The sequence below is a fragment of the Schistocerca gregaria genome, chromosome 4 (assembly GCF_023897955.1).
Source record: "Schistocerca gregaria isolate iqSchGreg1 chromosome 4, iqSchGreg1.2, whole genome shotgun sequence".
Classification (NCBI taxonomy): domain Eukaryota; kingdom Metazoa; phylum Arthropoda; class Insecta; order Orthoptera; family Acrididae; genus Schistocerca; species Schistocerca gregaria.
Window position 1 is genome coordinate 577616546 of NC_064923.1, and position 22788 is coordinate 577639333.

Consider the following 22788-nt stretch of genomic DNA (forward strand, 5'->3'; position numbering starts at 1 on the left):
GAGAAAGACTGCCGATAAATTTGTACCAGTAGCGGCAACTCTTGCTTCGGTATTGGAAAATGTTAGTGGAGAGGTGATACCGGTGTAAATTATCTTTGCGGAAATCTGATGGGCCACCAACAGTATCTGCGTACCTGTAACTTACCAAGTCGTCATATTACTGCTAAAGTTGACTATAAAACTGGCTGCTTGTTGCATAGAGTTGTGTGGGCTTTCTTTGTGCACGGTACGTTTCACTTCCCCGCTTGTGTTGAATCGTTGGCTTGTACAGCTGGCGGTGTCTATCATTTAGACAACCGTGTGGTTCCTGAAGAGGGGCACCAGCCTTTACAGTAGTTGCAGGGGCAACAGCCTGTATGATTGACATATCAGGCCTTGCAACAACAACCAAAACGGCCTTGCTGTGCTGGTACTGCTAACGGCTGAAAGCAAGGGGAAACTACAGTCGTAATTTTTCCCGAGGGCATGCAGCTTTACTGTTTGGTTAAATGATGATGGCGTACTCTTGGGTAAAATACTCCGGAGGTAAAATTGACCCCCCAATCTGATCTCCGGGCGGGGACTACTCAGGAGGATGTCGTTATCAGGAGAAAGAATACTGACGTTCTACGGATCGGAGCGTGGAGTCTCAGATCCCTTCATCGAGCAGGTAGGTTAGAAAATTTAAAAAGGGGAAATGGATAGGTCAAAGTTAGGTATAGTGGGAATTAGCGAAGTTCGGTGGCAGAAGGAACAAGACTTTTGGTCAGGTGAATACAGGATTATAAATACAAAATCAAATAGGGGTAACGCAGGAGTAGGTTTAATAATGAAAAAAAAGATAGGAGTCCCTGTAAGCTACTACAAACAGCATAGTAAACGCACTATTGTGGCCAAGATAGACACGAAGCCTACACCTACTACATTACTAAAAGTTTATATGCCAACTAGCTCCTCAGATGACGAAGAAATTGAAGAAATGTATGATGAGATAATAGAAATTAATCAGATAGTGAAGGGAGACGAACATTTAATAGTCATGGGTGACTGGAATTCGATAGTAGGACACGGGTATAAGGAAACTTAGTAGGTGAATATGGATTGGGGGTAAGAAATGAAGCCACCTGGTAGAATTTTGCGCAGAGTATAACATAACCACAGCTAAAACTTGGTTCAAGAATCATAAGAGAAGGTTGTATATATGTAAGAAGCCTGGAGATACTGACAGGTTTCAGATAGATTGTTGAATGGTGAGACAGAGATTTAGGAACCAGGTTTTGAATTGTAAAACATTTCCAGGGGCAGATGTGGAATCTGACCACAATCTATTGGTTATGAACTGTAGATTAAAACTGGAGAAACTGCAAAAAGGTGGGAATTTAAGGAGATGGGACCTAGCTAAACTGACTAAACCAGAGGTTATACAGAACTTCAAGGATAGCACAAGAGAACAACTGAGAACAATGGGGGAAAGAAATACAGTAGAAGAAGAATGGGTAGCTTTGAGGGATGAAGTAGTGAAGGCAGCAGAGGATCAAATACGTAAGAAAACGAGGGCTAGTAGAAATGAGTGGGTGACAGAAGAAATGTTAAATTTAATTGATCGAAGGAGAAAATAGAAAAATGCACTAAATGAACCAGGCAAAAAGGAATACAAACGTCTCAAAAATGAGATCGACCGGAAGCGCAAAATGGCTAAACAGGCATGGCTAGAGGACAAATGCAAGGATGTAGAGGGTTATCTCATTAGGGGTAGGATAGATACTGCCTACAGGAAAATTACAGAGACCTTTGGAGAAAAGAGAACCACTTGTATGAATATCTAGAGCTCAGAAGGAAACCCAGTTCTAAGTAAAGAAGGGAAAACAGAAAGGTGGAAGGAATATATAGAGGGTCTGTACAAGGGCGATGTACTTGATGGCAATATTATGGAAATGGAAGAGGATGTAGATGAAGATGAAATGGGAGATATGATACTGCGTGAAGAGTTTGACAGAGCACTGAAAGACCTGAGTTAAAAAAAGGCCTTGGATGTAGACAACATTCCATTACAACTAGTGATAGCCTTAGGAGAGCGACGGCAGAAGTAGCCGAGCGGTTCTAGGCGCTACAGTCTGGAGCTGCGCCACCGCTACGGTCGCAGGTTCGTATCCTGCTTCGGGCATGGGTGTTTGTGGTGTCCTTAGGTTAGTTAGGTTTACGTAGTTATAAGTTCTATGGGACTGATGACCTCAGAAGCTAAGTGCCATAGTTCTCAGAGTCATTTCAACCATTTGAACCTTAGGAGAGCCAGATCTGACCAAACTCTAGGGTCAGGAGAAATACCCCCAGACTACAAAAAGAATATAATAATTCCAATCCGAAAGAAAGCAGGTGTCGAGAGATGTGAAAATTACCGAACTGTCAGTTTAATAAGCCACGGCTGCAAATACTAACAGGAATTATTTACAGACGAATGGAAAAACCAGTAGAAATCGACCTCGGGTAAGATGAGTTTGGATTCCGTTGAAATATTGGAACACGTGAGGCAATACTCACGCTACGACTTATCATAGAAGCTAGACTAAGAAAAGGCAAACCTACATTTCTAGCGTTTATAGACTTAGAGAAAGCTTTTGACAATGTTGACTGGAATACTCTCTTTCAAATTCTGAAGGTGGCAGGGGTAAAACACACGGAGCGAAAGACTGTTTACCATTTGTACAGAAACCAGATGGCAGTTACATGAGTCGAGGGGCATGCAATGGAAGCAGTGGTGGGGAGGAGAGTGACAGGTTTGTAGCCTCTCCCCGATGTTATTAAATCTCGATATTTAGTAAGCTGTGAAGGAAATAAAAGAAAAATTCGGAGTAGGTAGTAAAATCCATGGAGAAGAAATAAAAACTTTGAGGTTCGCAGATGACATTGTAATTCTGTCAGAGACAGCAAGAACTTGGAAGAGTAGTTGAACGGAATGAATAGCGTCTTGAAAGGAGGGTATAAGATGAACATCAACAAAAGCAAAACAAGGATAATGGAATGTAGTCGAATTAAGTCGGGTGATGCTGAGGGAATTGGATTTGGAAATGAGACACTTAAAGTAGTAACGGAGTTTTGCTATTTGGGGAGCAAAATAACTGATGATGGTCGAAGTTGAGAGGATACAAAATGTATTCTGGCAATGGCAAGGAAAGCGTTTCTCAAAAAGAGAAATATGTTAACATCGAGTATAGATTTAAGTGTCAGGAAGTCGTTTTTGAAAGTATTTTATGGAGTGTAGCTATGTATGGAAGTGAAATATGGACGATAAATCGTTTGGACAAGAAGCGAATAGAAGCTTTCGAAATGTGGTGCTACTGAAGAATTCTGAAGATTAAATGGGTAGATCACATAACTAATGAGGAGGTATTGAATAGAATTGGTGAGAAGAGGAGTTTGTGGCACAACTTGACTAAAAGAAGGGAACGGTTGGTAGGACATGTTCTGAGGCATCAAGGGATCACCAGTTTAGTATTGGAGGGTAGAGTGGAGGGTAAAAATCGTATAGTGAGAGCAAGAGATGAACGCACTAAGCAGATTCAGAAGGATTTAGGCTGCAGTACGCACTGGGAGATGAAGCAGTTTGCACAGGATAGAGTAGCATGGAGAGCTGCATCAAACCAGTCTCAGGGCTGAAGACCACAACAACACATGTCGTCCTCTCTTATATTGTTCCAGGGTCAGAAGGTTGGAGTGCCTCGAGGAAGGTGTGGCATCCGTTTGGTTCGCCTGCGAATTGTTCTTTGTCTGCGATCGTGTAGGCGTGTCGCCGCTGTTAGAGAAGTGCAACTGGCTCGAGACGTACGACCTCGGCTCGAGGAGGTGCCTGCCACTGAGGGACCCGGACCAGGAGACTGTGGTGAGCAAAAAAATATACCTACTCTCGTCTCGGCTGGTCCCGACGGAGGTTCGAGGCGTCCCTCGGGCATGGGTGTGTGTGTAAACTTGGGGACTCATGATAAGATGTCACACACAATTAATGAATTTTTATTCATGTCTTTCGTACATAAAGTTCATCAAAATCGCTAATCCGCGTCAGTTTAGAGGCCAATTACACACGATATTTTTGTTAGTACTGGCCGCTTAAAGGTCTCGAAACAGTGGTCTAGATGCAATATAATAGAATTAACTTGGTGATTGAGGTTTTCGGACTGGGGTTGTGCACACATGGGACACAGTATTTTTGTACCCCTTTTTTCACCGTAAAAAAACATTTTAAACAGATCTAAAAAAAGTATTGAAACGAAAATATTCCTTGAGGCCCGAATAAACTTCAACAAAATATAGTTTAATGCGAAATACCTTCTTGAAATGCTGACAGTAATTAATACCAAACCATCATACATAGTCACAAATGGGAAATCCGAACAAAAGCGTAACACTACATTATGAAGCCTGTGGCCTCCAACTGTTATGACAATATCAACGTTTTGTAAAAGTAAATATTCATTTATGTACAACACAAAACTTAAATCTCACTGGCTCAAGTTGAGTGGTTTCCGTTGATGACCAGCCGTGCGACTCGGTGTGATACCAGCCTAAATATTGCCCGCCATAGGGCCTGACAACCAGGATTTACGGTGTGGAGTGCCATTTATTTCGGTAACAGGACCCCTCTGGTTGTCATCTGCGGTACCCTTATAACACAGTGTTACGTAGTCGATATTCCATGCCCTGCGCTCTTGCCAATCATGCCAAGCCATTCTGTTCTTAAACTTCAGCATGTAGTTCCCGCCCGCAAATGGCGAAAGTTTTCAGTGCTTATCTCCATGCTTGCCTAAACATACCTCGCCCAGCAAAGTCGGCGAGACTCTCCCCGGCTGAGAACGTTCGGAGTGTTGTGGGCAGAGCCGTCCAACCAGCTTTGGATTTTGACGATGTAACTGCTAATTATACAGAACATGGCACGATAACCCTCAGACAGGCAATCAATAACTCAGTCAATCAATATCAAGCCGAATAACAGCGTGTATAAGGGTCAGAGGTAGACCCATGTGTTATTAACTCTCACAAGTTTGAAGCATTTCTGTTGAGTAATCATAAAAAATTTCTGAAATCATAATCATTTGTTTATGTCTACATGCACATCGCATCTATCGATTCCGTAGTGAGTCGTTCTTTTTTGTTTGTCTTAGAGTATATATTGAGAATATATTAATATAGAAATTCGCAGTATACATGGATGAACCACAGTTTCAGTTTCAGGATCTGTAGTGAATCAACAAAATAACTAAGGAGTATGGAATAGATCCACAGTTGTGAGAAGATTCTAAGTTACGTTTGCATAATCACGAGCACTGCATGAACCAGTTTGCTTACGACACAATATCCTCTTATCACTGTCTCACGCACAACAGGCCAGCCATCCATAGCGATCTCAACTTCTGGATGAAGCGAGCTATCACTGACGTCACTTAATGCACATTTTTACGTAAATCTGTCACTCGACTTGAACACAAAATCACCAGGATGCCGATATTAACTCCAACGCACTCTCGCTGAGGTCCTTGCAATCTGCTGAAACAATTCCTCGCCTACCACCAACAGAGTTCATGTGACTGAAGAAAACAGCACCCGCTCCAAAAAATGTGTGTGGAATCTTATGGGACTTAACTGCTAAGGTCATCAGTCCCTAAGCTTACACACTACTTAACCTAAATCATCCTAAGGACAAACACACACACCCATGCCCGAGGGAGGACTCGAACCTCCGCCGGGACCCGCCGCACAGTCCATGACTGCAGCGCCCGAGACCGCTCGGCTAATCCCGCGCGGCCAGCACCCGCTCCACCAGGCTGCAGTCAACACGACAGTTCCAGCGCTGCACGTGATGACCACGTCCGTTTTGTGTCGCTGCACACGCCAACTTAGAGTCTTGGACTTACCTACCACCAGAACTGCTCTCCTTTGGGTCTCTCCATAAGGTCCCTTGATTGTCTATCTCTATGCACCGGTCCAGTTCCCAGCCTCAGCTGCCGCCATAGCCCTCTGTTCCCCCTCGCTGAATTTTAGACGGCGTGCAGACAGCCCCTCCTACAGACTCGGCGCTAGCTTCCAGGAGGTGTCTGTCCTCTCTACTTCAGTCCAACTGTCTGCCACCGTTCGCGCCTCTCCCCAGCACCGCCACGTCGGTGGTCTCTTCGCTCACGTGGCTGACAAGAGTACCAAACATAGCGCTTAGATCCAAATCAGTGGCGCAGTGGAACATAAAAAGGCCGTCCTACATGGTGCAGTGAATGTGTCAATACTGCTCGTGTAACCAGTGGTACACTCACGTCTCATTCTTGCACTTTTTTTCTTCATATGATCCACTTTCAGTTAAAACTTTATTTGTAGGAGAGATGAAGTGGTCAAGGAGAAATGATTGTAGGCCTGTTTTTACATTTATTTTGCTTTTTATTACGTTTTCAGCAGAATGAGAGTGAAACCACTACCTAGCCGATTGAACTGTGTGCCTAACCGAGACTCAGGACCCTTGCCTTACTCGGGTAAGTACTCTACCGACTGTCGGTAGAGCCCCTGCCCGCGAATGGCAAAGGTCCCTAGTTCGAAACTCGCTCGGGCATACAGTTCAATCTGCCAGATAGTTTCAGTTCTGTAGCAATTTATTACACAAGATGTAAGTGGGAGGGGTGGACGTCAAAAAGCGGGCAACATGACATTATACAATGAAAGATGGAAAATTAAGATATATGCTAAACGACAGGTTACATATGCATGGCCACCCTGCGCAATATCGAACAACTTTTCGGTCACCGAAAACTTTAATTGTTGTGCTGAGAGAAAATACGTTCCCCTGTTCAACGTTGCGTTCTTTGGTTTGCTTTATGTGGAACTCTAAGGCATGAAATATGACTAACTTCCAGCATACTGCATAAATGTTCGTTTACATTTATTTATATGTATACTTTTGCTATCTCCACAAGTTTCTTATATTTTGGGAAATACCATTATGACTCTCTGGATGTTTTGAAACTTCGCGCCGACACGAAACTGATTCTAAGATGTCTAACATACTGGCGAAGTATATGCTGTCGTTTTACTCGGTGACTGAGATTTGAGGTGAACTTCCCTTCTGTTTAGCTGCAACTAGACTATCGAATCCAGTGGCGTAACATATCTCTAGGAGGTGTCACTACGCTGACACACACATCATTCTTTGGTACGACCTAAAGAGACGGCATGCAGCGACTATTGTTTTCTTTGGGCTCGTTGGGAGGTGCCAACCTTGCTTTGCCGCCTTGTTCTTTGGACGACATCACGTCCCAGCCGCTCCCCGCCAACCACACCTTCGCACCGTCGTCGTGCAGGAAGCATGCACGTGGCTTTGACGAGAGTGAGGAGGGGATGGGGTAATAAATGAATGCTGACACAGTGGAGAACACAGCGAGGGTAAAGAGGGACCACACCAAATTGTGGTGACCAGAAACACTGGACGAAGAAACAGTCGCAGTTTGCACACTTGCATCCAGACACGCAGACACTGTGGTGTCTTGAACAACAATGTGGTTATCTGTGGCGGTACGAGACACTTCTGGGGGCGGACATCGGTTCAGCCTGCTGGACAGGCGCCCATAAGTGGTGACATCAGGGGCGGCGGCGAGCCATTAACCCCCATGACCAACTACGTGGATTGTGCAACCCGCGACTTGCAGAGAGACAGATCCGATTGTTGGTGTGGGCTAGGCCGACGTACTCGGTCCGAGGATAGGCATTCTGCGTCAAAATCAATAATATACGAACAAGAACACCATCTCTCGTTTTGATGTCACCCCTGCAGGCTTAGACAAACTTGTCTGAACTAAGAAGAACGTCTGGAAGGCTCTCGCATCCCCTCGGTGCTGCCAACATTGTTTCTGTGCAAATCCTTTGTAGAAGACCTCATTCTGCAGCCGAAACTTTGTTTCCATGGTGGCCGCATAAGATGAAACAGGGTAACGTGTCTACGACCATGTAACAATTCAGTTGGCGACTACCCATCACGTTGCATAGTGTGATATGACGACAGGAAAATCTGTAAAACTTGCTCCCGTGTGTGGGGAAATGGAGTATTCTCGTGTGACGTTTGAACATTGAAACAAAATGTTCAGCTTCACTACTAGACTGAGGATGGAAAGGTACAGTGGTCAAATGATGTATGAAATGGGCGGAACAAAACTTTTGGAAATAGGCTGAGGTTAATTGTGGTCCATTGCCCTAGACAATGGCCTCCGGAAGACCTTCAAGACAAATAAAAGAAAACAAATTCGGATGTAGTGAGGACAACAAAAGAAAACATTTTTTATGTGCCAACCTCTAACAACAATCGTGTGTTCCAGAATGGGCTCGTGAAATCAATATCACTTGAGGCACAAAGGAATTGACGACAATGGATGTCAGAGGGTATGGATATGCATCAATTGGGAATGTCAAAATTCTTGCCAGAAAGGAATTTTAACCAAAGTCTCCTGCTTACTAAGCAGATGCTCTGACCACTAACACACCGTGGTCAGCACAACTGCGCGGACGTCGTTAGTACGCCTCATGTCAGACCCAAATTCTAACCTTACCAACACACTTCTGATGTAGCGTCCATTGCTCATTTCCCTTTTTACTCGTGGCATTTCCATGATTCCCACAAGAGATCGAACCTGGTGTGCAACAGCACTGAAGAGGTCATTGGCCATCCTCACCTTAATTATACATACACCGATCACTCAGAACATTATGATCACCGATGTACTATATATATAAAAGTTCAGGCGATACCAGAGTCACCTGGCGAGGAATGTGTGCATGGTGCATGTAGTATCAGTGAGTGTCTATCCGTGTGTAGAATGGGGAAGGTGTGTTGTGTGAGTTTAACCGAGGCCAGATTGTGAAGGCTGGAGGCTCAACATCAGCATTTCGGAAACTGTACGACTTTTGGGGTGTTCGAGGAGTACTGCATGAGTGTATTCAACACGTGGCGAAAAAAATGTAAAACCACGTTCAGGGGTTGGGCGGACACCCCTCATTATATATGTCAGAGGTCGTAGGACGGGCAGACTGATTAACAGGAAAGGCGGCGAACTGTGTCGGAACGAACATCAGGCTTTAATGCTGGGCAGAGTAAAATTATGTGTGACCACGCAGTGCGCCCTGCACCCCTAACGATGGACCTCCGTAACCGACGGCCCAGGCTTTTGCCGCTGTGAACAACATGACATTGACAACTCGACTGAAATGGGCAAGCGGCCATCGGCATTGGACGTTGGGGCGGCGGCAGAGCACTGCAGGACCTGAAGAACCCCGATGCCTTCGTCATAATGTTCACGCCGATTGGAGGTCGCGAATGCGTCGTCTTCCAGGGGAACAGCTCCTTGACACATGTACTGCGGGTCATGGACAAGCTGGCGACTGCTCCATTGTGCTAAGGCACCATCATGGCCAAGGAGTAGCCTTCACCGGTTGGAGACCACGTACTTCCCTTCATAACGATCTGTTTTCCCGATGGCAGTAGCATTTTTCAACAATAGAAAGCGTCATGTCACAAGGCCAGTACTGTGGTGGAGTGGTTCGAAGACACAGAGGCAAGTTCCAGCTGGTGAGGTGCCCCCCCCCCCCCCCCTCAATCCGACAGATCTGAACCCGATGAAACACATCTGGGATATGACTGAAATCGCCGCAGAGCTCTTCGCCCCCTGCACATACTGACTGTTAGGGTGATGGTTATATTGGTCTGACTGATGAGTGTATGATTTAATTTTGTTATCATACGGCCTACTGACAACATCGGACTCATCACGTGTGCTCCTCACGCTTATGTTTCTTAACTAATGTCTTTTAAGCTGACAGAATCTTTCATTTCACTTCCTCCTGCGGAATTTGCCAGTTCAGTCAGTCTTTGGTTTAATATTGTTAAATGCTTATTTATGTTATTTGTCGGCAAGCAGACCTTGTGACGGTAGAAATATAGGTAGAATTTTCTAATACCATAGATAAGGAGAGTATCTCTTTTCCAGTCTGGCTGTAGTTACACAATGTTTTGTTACGAGATTTCTCGACAAAAACTATAGGTCTACTGTAATAAACAATTTTATGGGAGAGCACCGCCCCGATCCTGTAAGGTCTGTCTACAGCTACCATAACCTGCTTAGCTGGGTCGAAGTGAATGAGACGTCGAGGACTGAACAATGCTTCGGTTAATGCGTTCTGGAGCTCTTTGGGCTACACAAAAGGAACATTTTCCCAGCGCAGGCAGTTGAGCAGTGTAGCAATTTGCACAGAGTTAGCAATAAATTTGATGTACTATGCGTCCATCCACACCACTGACTGGAGCTCCTTAATGTTGCGCAGATCTATAAACGCATCCAACTGTGATTCAATAGAATGAATACTTCGTGCATTAATTAAATGACCTATGTAGTACAGTTCTTCCTAAGGTGAAGCTATACCAAACGGTAGTTCAAAATGGTTCAAATGGCTCTGAGCACTATGGGACTCAACTTCTGAGGTCATTAGTCCCCTAGAACGTAAAACTAGTTAAACCTAACTAACCTAAGGACATCACACACACCCATTGCCAAGGGAGGATTCGAACCTGCAACCGTAGCTGTCTCGCGGTTCCAGACTGCAGCGCGTAGAACCGCACGGCCACTTCGGCAGGCCAAACGGTAGTCTTTATGCTGGAACACAACCTAGGTGAGAGCTTATCACGAAGTATTGCTTCGACTGCTCGTCCAGTGGCAGCTGAAAATATGGTTCAAATGGCACTGAGCACTATGGGACTCATCTCCTAAGGTCATCAGTCCCCTAGAACTTAAAACTACTTATTCCTAACTAACGTAAGGACAGCACACACATCCATGCTCGAGGTAGGATTTGAACCTGCGACCGTAACGGTCGCACGGTTTCAGACTGCAGCGCCTGGTACAGCTCGGCCACACCGGCCAGCCTGAAAATAGGTCTCACACAAATCTTTATTTGAAAAATATCAACTCTCTCCCAGATTCTCCTTAAATTCCTCCAGACGTGAAATAGCAAAAGAATCCACGACAGTTTGTTGGTTTGGTGTTGCTTTAAAATCAGTACACAGACTAAACCACCTGAAGACTTCTTGAGAATGGCCATGGAAGATGACCACTAGATTGCAGAAACGGGATGAATAGCCCAACTGTCTTACATATTTACAGTACTTCAGCTACTTCCTCGCGTGTTGTATGGGGGACAGGCTGTGCGCGAAAAAAATCTTGATTTCGCATTGTCTTTCACAGTAATGTGCGCTTCAAAGACTATAGCCTTTTCTAAACCTTGCTCAAACACTTCCTCGTACTTACTACACAATTCTTAAACGTTACTGTGAGGCCTTGAAACATTGATTTGTAATACACTGCCTTGTGTTCAATTGTTCAACAAATGAAATGAGTACCCTGATGAGACAGAGAAACTGATACAACTCTCTAAAATCGTGTAGAGTCCCGCGAGCACGCAGAAGTGCTGCAGCACGACATGGCACGGACTCGACTAAAGTCTATAGTAGTGCTGGAGGGAAGTGACCCCAGGAATTCTGCAGGGCTGTCCATAAATCCGTAAGAATACGAGAGGGTGGAGATCTCTTCTGAACAGTACGTTGTGATTCATCCAAGACATGCTCGATAACGTTCATGTCTGGGGAGTTTGGTGTCAGGGGAAGAGTTTAAACTCAGAAGACTGTTCCTGGAGCTACTCTGTAGCAATTCTGGAGGTGTGGGGTGTGCCATTGTCATGCAGGAATTGAGAAAGTCCGTCGGAATGCACAACGTACACGAATGGATGCAGGTGATCAGACAGGATGCTTACGTACGTATCACCTTTAAGAGTAGTATCTAGACGTATCAGGGGTCGCATATTAGTCCAGGCAGACACGTCCCACCATTACAGAGCGTCCACCAGCTCTAACATTCCCATGCTGACATACAGGGCCCATAGATTCATGAGATAGTCTCCATACCCGTACACGTCCATCCGCTCAATACAATTTGACACGAGATTCTTTCGACCAGGCAACATATATCCAGTCGTCAACAGTCCCACATTGACGTTGGCGGGCCCAGGCGAGACGTAAGGCTTTGTGCCGTACCGTCATCAAGGGTACACGAGTCGGCCTTCGGCTCCGAAATCCTATGTCGTTGATGTTTCGTTGAATGGTTCGCACACTGACACTTGCTGATGGCCCATAATTGAAACCTGTTGCAATTTGCAGAAGCGTTGCCCTTCTGTTACGCTGAACGACTCTCTTCCGTCGTCGTTGGGCCTGTTCTTTCACGATCTTTTTACGGACGTAGCAATGTCGGAGATTGGATTTTTTATTGGATTACTGATGTCGTACAAGAAAATCCTCACATCATCGCTGCTTCGGAGTTGCAGTGCCCGTCGCTCGTGTGCCGACTGTGACACCTAGTTGAAACTCACTTAAATATTGATAACCTGTCATTGTAGCAACAGAAACCGATCTAATAACTGCGCCAGACATTTGTCGTATTATGTAGGCTTTTCCCACCGCAGCGCCGTATTCTGCCTGTTTACATATCTCCGTCTTTCAATAAGCACGCCTGTACCAATTTCTTTGGCCCTTCAGTGTATAACCAAAATGTGTTTGCACTGTTTCTAGAACTGAGAACATGAAGCGAAAGACACTGTGTCACTCCACGAAAAGTTGCATGGTGAAATACATACGTCAAGAAGAGGAATTTCTTGTCTGTTGTAGGCAGACAAAATAGAAGTAGGCTGCTGCAGCGGTAGAGTATCAATTGAGCCATATTTGTCTTTGCTAGTTAGAGAAACAGAAGTACCAATATCCATTTTAATTTAATTGGTTTTGTTCCACGAATTATGTTTGCGTGTGAAAGATAACTGCGACATGGAAGTGCGCGGCATGGCTTGTTCCATTGTTAATGGCTTCCCAATAACTATGTTCTCTTGTTGGCAGCATTGCTATAGCCACGCTTTCATAATGGCCCTAGTTGCCAAAGTGAGGGTTGCCGCGTAAACACTGTTTAAATTTGAACTTGTTGTCCGCATTGGCAGCATTTTGCATCAAGACAAGGGCAAACTGCCTGGTCATGATTCGAAAAACACTGAGTAGAAGACCTACCCCCCCCCCCCCCCCCTCAGAATTTTGTAGCGCACTTTGAGACTGAAAGTTTGTATTTCTACATTTACTGTGTGCCTGAGCACTATGTTATATCACTTTAACTTAGTCTTGTACTTTAGAATGGGCACTGAACAACAGAAATGGTGCATGGTGCCTCAAAATCAACCTCTATCGACTTTAGAATAGTGACAGATGCCACAGTAGACAGCACCGTTCTTAAATAAGTACCTGATAGTTTTAGAATTGCAACACTAATGCATGTGTCTGAAACATTATGAGTGATACAGTAATGCATCATGACATTACTGTAATTGACAGCACAAGGACACATAAACGTACGATGCCTGGTTAGTACTCTAATCCAGTGGTTTATTGTTGGTGTAACCTGCTGTTTGAGATGAAAAATATAAATGTCGACGCTGTGACATGGACCTGACTATCATAACGTTCATCCAGTAACTTAACAAGGTTTTCTTACTTAACTAATTCGGGACTGAAGTCTGGACACAGTTTAACACAGAGCGGTAGACTGACTGCGACAAAAAGACAGCATAGCAGTGCATACACGTTTTGTTGTCTCCAGAAAAATCAACCTCAAATTGCGGTAGATATTTCGACATTCTACAACAGATGAAATAATAAACCACGTTATTACAAGGTAAGAAAGAATATTTACCTAACTTAGTACAATCCAATTCCACAGGAGATTTTCATGTATTTGATACCGTTTCTGAATATTAAAGCGTCACCTGATACAACAAAAATTCCAATTTTCTTCACTTGAAGTATACCTGACATATTGTTCACATTAAGTAATGCCTAAGACCAGTGTTGTAACTATGAACTGACATAGACTGTTCTTTTGTAGTTTTATTAGCAAGTGAATGTATTGGGAAATGAGATTAAAATGTCTAATGCCTTTCAAGAGTTGGCAGTTGTATGACTGTGGGTGAACTACGTACATTACCTGCACTGCTCTTTCCAAGAGATATATTGCCCTAAAATTGTGCCATACGATATAAATATGAGAAAATATATATTATATCTTGTAATTTTATTTGTCATCTTCCATAACTATCAACTATTACAAACCCAGAAGTAGACTGTTTCAGAGTTTTCGCTTGACCTGCATACCTCATCCTCTTTCAGAGCTACCTCACACTCCCTCCAACCAGCATCTATCGTTGCTTACATTCTTAACCGCTTTCCCCAATGCGAATGACTCGATTATCGTACAATTTAGTGATAACCCAATTAACATCCGATACATTAGTGTGGTATAGGTTAGTCTTTGAGAAATAAGTAAAATACTGAATCTACTTCTATAGTCATACTTATTGAACCTCTGTGAAGGGCCGGTAGTTGGTACTTCCTATTGTACTAGTTATTACGGCTTCTTCCCATTTAAGACTTCACCTTCGTCCTTCCAACGGCTTTGTGTAGACTGCGGAGGAGCAGATAGAGGTTCGGGGCATCTCATGACCGTTCGAATGGCGAACTGCCGCTAGTGGTGGTAGTACCTGCAATGCTGAGTTGCACTTGGACATGTACAAGTACATCAGTACAAAGATTTTATGGTATTAACAATGTGTGCAGACATGTCTCATCTTATTACCAGTCTGAACACAGTTTTGCGTCACTAGACAAGAACTATAATAATTCTGCACAAGGTCAACTCCATGCCACTATAGCAACACGTACATCGTCAATATCTTTGCATGTAATTTGTAGTGAGCATTCACTAAGATGCCCCAATAATTCCATTATCTTAAGTGGTAGAACAGTCAAACTATAACCGGTGACAATAGAAACGAACACCGATTTATCAGAGCATATCTGCCGATTCCTAATACTTGGTGTTTTCATTTCAGGAGAAAGGCTTCAGGAGTTTCCCATGCAAACCCTGGCCAGGGACGAATGAAAAATATTGGCTCACAATGCTGAAAGTTTTGAAACCACCATCTGAAGCTGAATTGTAAGTGGATTTGTTTTTCTATTTTCTGATTGTTAGTCCTTCACTCAACTTTAAATAATGATTTAGTAGCACCCATGTGCTGGCTCTACCAGTACACATACTGTCAAATCTCAAACTTACATCATTTTCTTGTACTTAAAGTGGATAGGCGTAGTTCACGATGTACACTGTGGTGGTAAAGGTCACGCGATACTTTCTAACATTGTGTCGGATCTTCGTTTGTCCAGCATAGTGCAGCAACTCGACGCGGCATGGACTCAATAAGTCATTCAAGTTCCTCGCGGAAATACCGATCCATGCTGTCGCCTTAGCGGTACGTAAATGCGAAAGCGTTGCCGGTGCAAGATTTTGTGCACCAACTGACGTCTCAATTATGTTCCACAAATGTTCGGTGGGGTTCGTGTTATTTGGAAAGATGAAGTCGATGAATGACTGTGAATGGTCTCCAAGTAGCCGAACATAAAAATTTACAATCAATGATAGGTTCAGTTGGACCAGAGGACGAAGTCCATTTAATGTAAACACAGCTCACACCATTGTGGAGTAATCAGCAGGTCATACACTGCCTTGTTGACTAGTGGAGCCAATGGCTTCGTGGAATGTACGCTACATTCGAAACCTACCATCAGCTCTTACCAAGTGAAATCGGACTCATCTGATCAGTCCACGTTTCCTGTCGTCCCTATTGTCCAGCCGATATGATCACGAGCCAAGGAGAGGCGATGCAAGCGCTGGTGTGCTGTTAGCAAAGGCACTGGCGTCGGTCGCCTGATGCCATAGGCCATTTAGGCCCAATTTTGTCGCATTGTCCTAATGGTAGCTTTCGCTGTACGTCCCACATTGATTTGCGTGATTATTTCACGCAACGTTCCATGTTTGTTAGCACTGACAACTCTACGCTAACGCCGCTGCTCTCGGTCGTTGAGTTCAGGCCGTTGGCTATTGAGTTGTCCGTGGTGAGACGTAATTCAAGAAATTTGTTTTTCTCGGCACTCTGTTGGCACTGTGGATCTCGGAATACTGTCCCATACGTATAGCTCCAGTCAACATTCTGCTTTCAAAGTCCGCCAGCTCCAGCCGCGCCTCAGTAATCACGAGGACAAGTAGGGGTTACGCCGATGTGCTACTCCTTTATTCCTGGTGTACGCAATACTACCCCCATCTGTATAAGTGCGTATCGCTAGCCCATGACATTCGTAATCTCATTGTATATTTTCACAGTGGCGATTTGAATGAATATGCTTTTCACTTACTCTTATCATGGATAAACAAGATGTCGAAAGTTGGTAACCAAATGCAGCAGATATCCTTCATGTTGGAAAGGCGATGATAGTGACACGTCGTAGCTTTTGGAGACATACCGTAACTGTGTTATAAAAGCGAATCATTAGTGAACTAAGGGCTTAGTTACGTGTAATTGTGGAGGCAGTTACGATCTCTTCTTGCCAATTCACGGTGCGTGGAGTCCTCCACAGAAAGCCACATCGCAGGAGCCCTCACCCAGTCTGATAAAACTCGGGTAAATGCCTACAACACATGGTCCATTAGTTCTACCTCCGGACACTTGACGGTGTCAACGCCAATCTGCCGACAGGTATCGACATAGATTTCATTTGGAAGGGCAGCATTCCTTTTGTTTTGCTGATAATTTTTTAAGTGATACATATTCTGCCTAAGATGATATATGCATGACAAAACGCTCTTCCGTAAATCGGTGGAGGTTAGTGACCCGTAATGAGGATGGGCAACTGATGACAGGGGCAGCAATAGCGATATCAGAACGCTTTTGTGGTCTCTTCTTTTGTCTTCAGTTAACTGTTTTCTGACTGGTTTGATGCAGGTTCAAAAATGGCTCTGAGCACTATGGGACTAAACTACTGAGGTCATCAGTCCTCTAGAACAACTTAAACCTAACTAACCTAAGGACAAACACAAATATCCATGCCCGAGGCAGGATTCTAATCTGCGACCGTAGCAGTCGCGCGGCTCCAGAGTGTAGCGCCTAGAACCGCTCGGCCACTCAGGCCGGCTTTTGATGCAGGCTTCCCACGAATTCCTCTCCTGTGCCAACAGCTTCATCTCAGAGAATAATTTGCAACCTATATCCTCAATTATTTACTGGATCTATTCCAGTCTCGGTCTTTACTGCTTTTGCCGTCTACAGCTCCCTTTAGTAGCATAGAAGTTATCCCCTGATGTCTTAACAGATGTCTTATCACTGTCCCACCTCCTTGTCAGTGTTTTTCACATATTCCTTTCCCCTCCAATTCTGCGAAGAACCTCCTCATTCCTTATCTTGTCAGTCCATCTCATTTCCAAGATCCATCTGTAGAACCACATCCCAAATACATCGATTCTCTTCTGTTCCAGTTTTCCCACAGTCCATGTTTCACTACTATACAAATCTGAGCTCCGAACGTACATTCCTGCAAATTTCTTCCTCAAATTAAGGTCTGTCTTTCATACTAGTATACTTCTCTTAATCAGAAATGCCCTTTCTACCAGAGCTAGTTTGCTTTTTGTATCCTCCTTGCTCTGTCCGTCATTGGTTATTTTGCTACCGACGTAGTAGAATTCCTCAACTAGATCTACTCGGTGACCATCAATCCTGATGTTAGGTTAATCACCTGTCATTCCATTCTACAGCTGATGGTAGTCATTATTCGCAATTGCATAGTCATCTGATGTGGATCACATAATTGTTCTTCGCTTTCACTAACGATAGCAATGTCATCAGCGAAACCTTTCACATTGAATTTTAATTTCACTCCTGAACCTTTCTTTTATTTCCATCATTGGTTATTCGGTGTACAGTTTGAACAGTAGGGGCAAAAGACTACATCCTGGGCTTGCACTCTTTTTAATCTGAGCACATCGTTCTTGGTCGCCCGCCCTTATTGTCCCCTCCAGGCTTTTGTACATATTGTGTATTGCCCGTCTCTCCCTATAGCTACCCATATTTTTCTCAGAATTTCAATCATCCCTATAGCTACCCATATTTTTCTCAGAATTTCAATCATCTTACACCGTTTGACACTGTCGAGCGCTTTTTCCATGTCAACATGTGCTATGAATGTGTCTTTATGTTTTGTCTCTGTAGTCACTGAAAGATCTGAAATGTCCCCGATTGCTATTGTCATTGTGATTGTGATTGTTCTGATAAAAATTTCTATTTTACGTACATTCGGATACTAGAATCTCAAGCACCTGCAGAACGTTACGAAATGCATGATGTTTCCTTTCTGGCATCATGTCACCAAAGAAACATATAAAGATATAGTAATTTTAGAAATACAAAGCATTAATAAAGCAGATTGGCTGAACGGTACTATTAAATATTGATTCTGCAGTACCAAGTAGTCAAAGAAATGCGTTAAAGCGGCAAATTCTCAATTTTCGAAATATGACAAACTGATGAGTTTGTCCTTAACTCCACAATGTGTTGTCTCTGATCAATATGCTGCAAGAAATGGATTTTGAAATTCATCTACAGAAGAGCTTTGTCTTCCTGTGGGTCGCATCCGCGCCACTGGTTCGTCTTCCAAACAACTGCAGATACATCCTGACTCGTATGTCACTGGCCAAGCAGCTGTTGAAGAAAACCTAAAATATTGTATCCAATCTAAGGGATGTACATCATTGATGCCACTGCGAAAAACATGAAATTTGTATAGTCAAATCCGTCGTGTCTTTTTAAGTCATTAAAGTTGTGTGTGGTTGAAATACATTTGTGACTGTTCGCGCTCATTTTCAAAGTATCTTTCACGTCTGAGTCGGCTAAAATAATGTTATTGCACGAAATCTTCTTCTCATCCGTGACAGCTCTCACTACAATCACGTGTCTCTAGGTCTTGTGGCAAATGCTTTTCAATGTAATCTAGATGAGTGTGTTACCTATTTATTTCCTGTTTGTGCTGCTTGTTTACTGGCTTCAGTCCTTCCTTAAGATGCACTAAAGATTGAAATGTTTCTGTTACTTTACAGTGTATTCGTTGTGTGACTGCTGGGTAATCGTCTGTGTTTACTGCTCAAGTTTGAAAGTTCATCAAACTGTGCTTTCAGTGTTTCAAATTTTACCTTTGCTCTGGTGTCTGTTTTATTTGTTTCTGTTTCCAAAGTTTGTAATTGTTCCGCATAGTTTTGTGATTTCCTCTGTAGTTGTGCGACTGCGGCACTTGGAAATACTTGTCGATGTGTTCGATAACTTAATTTCGTGTATTTGGTATGTATCTGTAACTTCGTTAATTTTTCTATCTACCTCAGCCACAATCTGAGTAAACTAAAATTGTGATTGTGTCGGTGTTTTGACAGTTTCTTCTGTTCTTGTGGAGATTTTACTTAATTCTGTTTTGATGAATGTCGTCACATTCTTGAATGAATACTTCCTTTTTGATTTGCTTCAAATATTTTGTGGTGTTCATGTCATTTTGTTTAATGGTGTCTTGATAATTTATTTCCTGACGTTTTGTTACTTCCTTGTAATTTTGTCGAGTTATTTTATTGTTTTCTTGTAACTTTGTTTCAAGGGCAATTGGTAAATTATTAGCTAATGTTTTATTACTTTCTTGTATGTTTTCAACTAATTTGTAGTTTTCTTGTAATAAATGCTGAAGCATAAGGTCCAGATCGTTTTCCTGTGAACAATTCGTGGTAACAGTTGTGTGATGAAGTGTTTGATCGTCTGTATTTTAATTCAGTGCCACTTTTTCCGAAAAATTTCCAGAGGAGTACATTTCATTTGACAATTTCAAGAAAATACCAGCAGACTCCCCGTCGCCTGAATGTAGAAAAACTGTCGCCAATTGAAAGTTACAGTTTCGATTTCTTTTTGTAAATGAAAGTGTATCTGAAAGAGAATCGGAATATGTAAGTAGCGTAACGCTAAAAGTTGATGACAAAAATTCAACTGCCAGATAACATAGCTACCTTTAACTGCGAAAACCATAAGAAAATCATGCGTTTGGAACTTACTATAATCACAAAATATGAATATTAATTTTGATAAAAGAAAACTGATTACTGCGAAAGTAAAGTCAGTCCCAGGAAAGTTTTTGTTACCTGGATGCAAACAGCTGTCGTAACCACGGTACGTATGTATAACAGAGGTGTAAAATTTAACCACAGAGATACGCAGAGGTGTAATGCATGCTTTAAATACGTTACTATCATTATTGGTACATAATTTTTGATAATGGTTTTAAATAAACTGAAAATTAATCGGCTCATGGGATGTGGACCGTGACTGTGGTATGATGAACTCACTTCCAGTTTCATTTCGTTTGAGTTAATGAAGTTTAATGAAATTCCAAAAGCTGTGAAGCCTTCCTGAAATCACGTAATAAGAATCTAAGAATTACAAAAATTGAACTTCAGGAGTATAATTTCCCGTTACACACAGTTCCAAAAACTTGTTCTTAAATCCATTTCTCTCTTCTAACAGAAGTCAGATGCTAAAAATCTTCCTTACCTGGATATGTGACGAACCAAAAATGCTGCCTTTTGAAACAGCTACCACAAACAAATCAATCTTTGTCATTACCTGTAATCCAGTCTTCACAAATACAATCGTACCAAAGTTAATCAAAATTCTTTTCCTCTCCAGAATACGTCTTCTGATTCATCACATAATTCAAAAAAATTCGACTGTTTGTCGCTTCTTACTGTCTAAGTCGAGGCAGCGCACACTTGTCTAAGCAATTCAAACCCTACGAGGGCGATTTCAGACATACAAAACAAGGAAAATTCCTACAAAACACTTCTCAGTGTTTCTTAATGATCGTTTTGTTTCTTCTTTTTTAGAGACAATAAATGGATTTGGATTCATGTGTAGGAACAATTTCATCGTGGAGCTAATGGAGATCCTAAGACGAAATCGGCGTGTAATGGTCTACTGAAGATATATTTATATATAACCTGCATCACTTTGAGTTGTGACAAATAAAATAACGCCTCTATGTAAGGACTGTATGAAATTTATCAAATAAATGTATTCATTTCAGGGTAGTTTCACTTATTGCTTTTCTCAGGCTGATGAATATTTGTAATCCGTTTCTGACATTTCCTTCAACATTAAACCTGAGCACCTCTTTCCCTGATATCTTTTCCGATGTACTCAGAATACCTTCTAATGAATTCACATGCATTTCAATTCACAGGTAAGAAAAACACAACATAAAATCGACTATGATTTCTTAACTGAAGTATTATGATACAGTGTTACTTTGAACTTAGATTGTCTCTCTAGCTCATATGAAATGAAGATAAATACTTTGGGCCAACAACATTACGTAGCACACTTACTTGCAGTGGTTGTGGATGTAAAAACGATGGCATATAATCATAATGCTGTTACTCTGGTTGAAACTAAATATTCTTGAAGGGTCAGTTGACACACTTAGCGGTGATGTGGAATATGTGAAGGGGATGAAGTTAAGTATAACACAATTATCTAGCGGCTACAAGGGTAGCGGAGTACGTATGGAGTGCACGTGTGGTTTTTCTAGGTTAGAGAATTCCATCCCTAGACCCGACAAGAAGCCCCCTGAGACTCGACAAGGTAGCAGTAGGCAAAACACAACATGGAATGACAACATTAATGTTGTAACAGGAAACTGAAGGAGCGTCTATAGAAATGTCCCAAAACTGCTCTCATTAATAAACGGTCACAATGCACACATACTACTCGGGACGGAAAGTTATCTGAAACCAGATGTAAACAGTAATGAAATTCTAAACTCAGATTGCAATTTATACCTCAGTGACAGGCTGGACAGTGAAGGGAAAGGAGTGTTTATAGCGATAAAAAGTGCAATAGTATCTAAGGAAATTGACGGAGATACGAAATGTGAATTAATTTGGGTGAAAGTCACGGTTAAAGCAGGCTCAGACACGGTAACTGGATGTCTCTATAAACCCCCAGGCTCAGCAGCTATTGTGTGCAGAACAACTGATGGAAAATTAGGAAAATATTTCTACTAGATTTCCAGGCCGTGTTATAGATTTGGGTTGAGATTTTAATTTAGTAGACTGGGAGACTCAAACGTCTACAGCGAGTGGCAAGAACAAATAACCCAGTGGATTATTTGAAAACTATCTTGAGAAGTTAAACAGTGAACCGACTCGTAGCAATAACATATTAGACCTTCTGGTGACAAACAGACCCGAACTATTAGCAACAGTTAACGCAGAACAGGGAATCAATTTTCATAAAGCGGTTACAGCATCGGTGATTTCAGGCGTAAATAGAAATATTATAAAAGGTAGGAAGATTTTTCTGTTTAGCAAAAGTGAGAAGAAGCAGATTTCAGAGTACTTGACGACTGAGCACAAAAGTTTTTTCGCAACTACTGATAGTGTTGAGGATCAGTGGACAAAGTTCAGAACCATCGTAAAACATGCATTAGATGAGTATGTGGCAAGCAAGATCGTAAGAGATGGAAAAGAGTCACCGTGGTACAACAACCGAGTTAGAAAACTGCTACAACTTCACAGCAAAAGTGAACATAGCCAAAGACTTGCAGACAAACAAAAATTACACGAAGCGAAATGTACTGTGAGGAGGGCAATGCGAGAGGCGTTCAACGAAATCGAAAGTAAAGTTCTATATACTGACTTCGCAGAAAATCGTAAGAAATTTTGGTCTGATGTCAAAGCGTTAGGTGGATAAAAACAAAAAGTCGAAACACTCTGTGACCAAAATGGTACTGAACCAGAGGATGACAGA

The 22788-nt window shown here is 42.6% G+C and overlaps 1 protein-coding gene across 2 annotated transcripts in view; it reads left to right on the forward strand.

Annotated features, from left to right (window-relative positions):
• LOC126267306 (uncharacterized) overlaps positions 1 to 21068 on the forward strand; it is a 66154-nt gene extending 45086 nt beyond the window's left edge. For both annotated transcript variants that reach the window (XM_049972393.1, XM_049972392.1), the window contains exons 4-6: positions 3676 to 3856; positions 14962 to 15065; positions 20865 to 21068. In XM_049972393.1, coding sequence (XP_049828350.1) covers positions 3676 to 3856; positions 14962 to 15065; positions 20865 to 20895 — 316 coding nt within the window. In that variant the 3' untranslated portion in view covers positions 20896 to 21068. The remainder of the gene's footprint in view (positions 1 to 3675; positions 3857 to 14961; positions 15066 to 20864) is intronic.
• The last annotated feature ends 1720 nt before the right edge of the window (positions 21069 to 22788 follow it).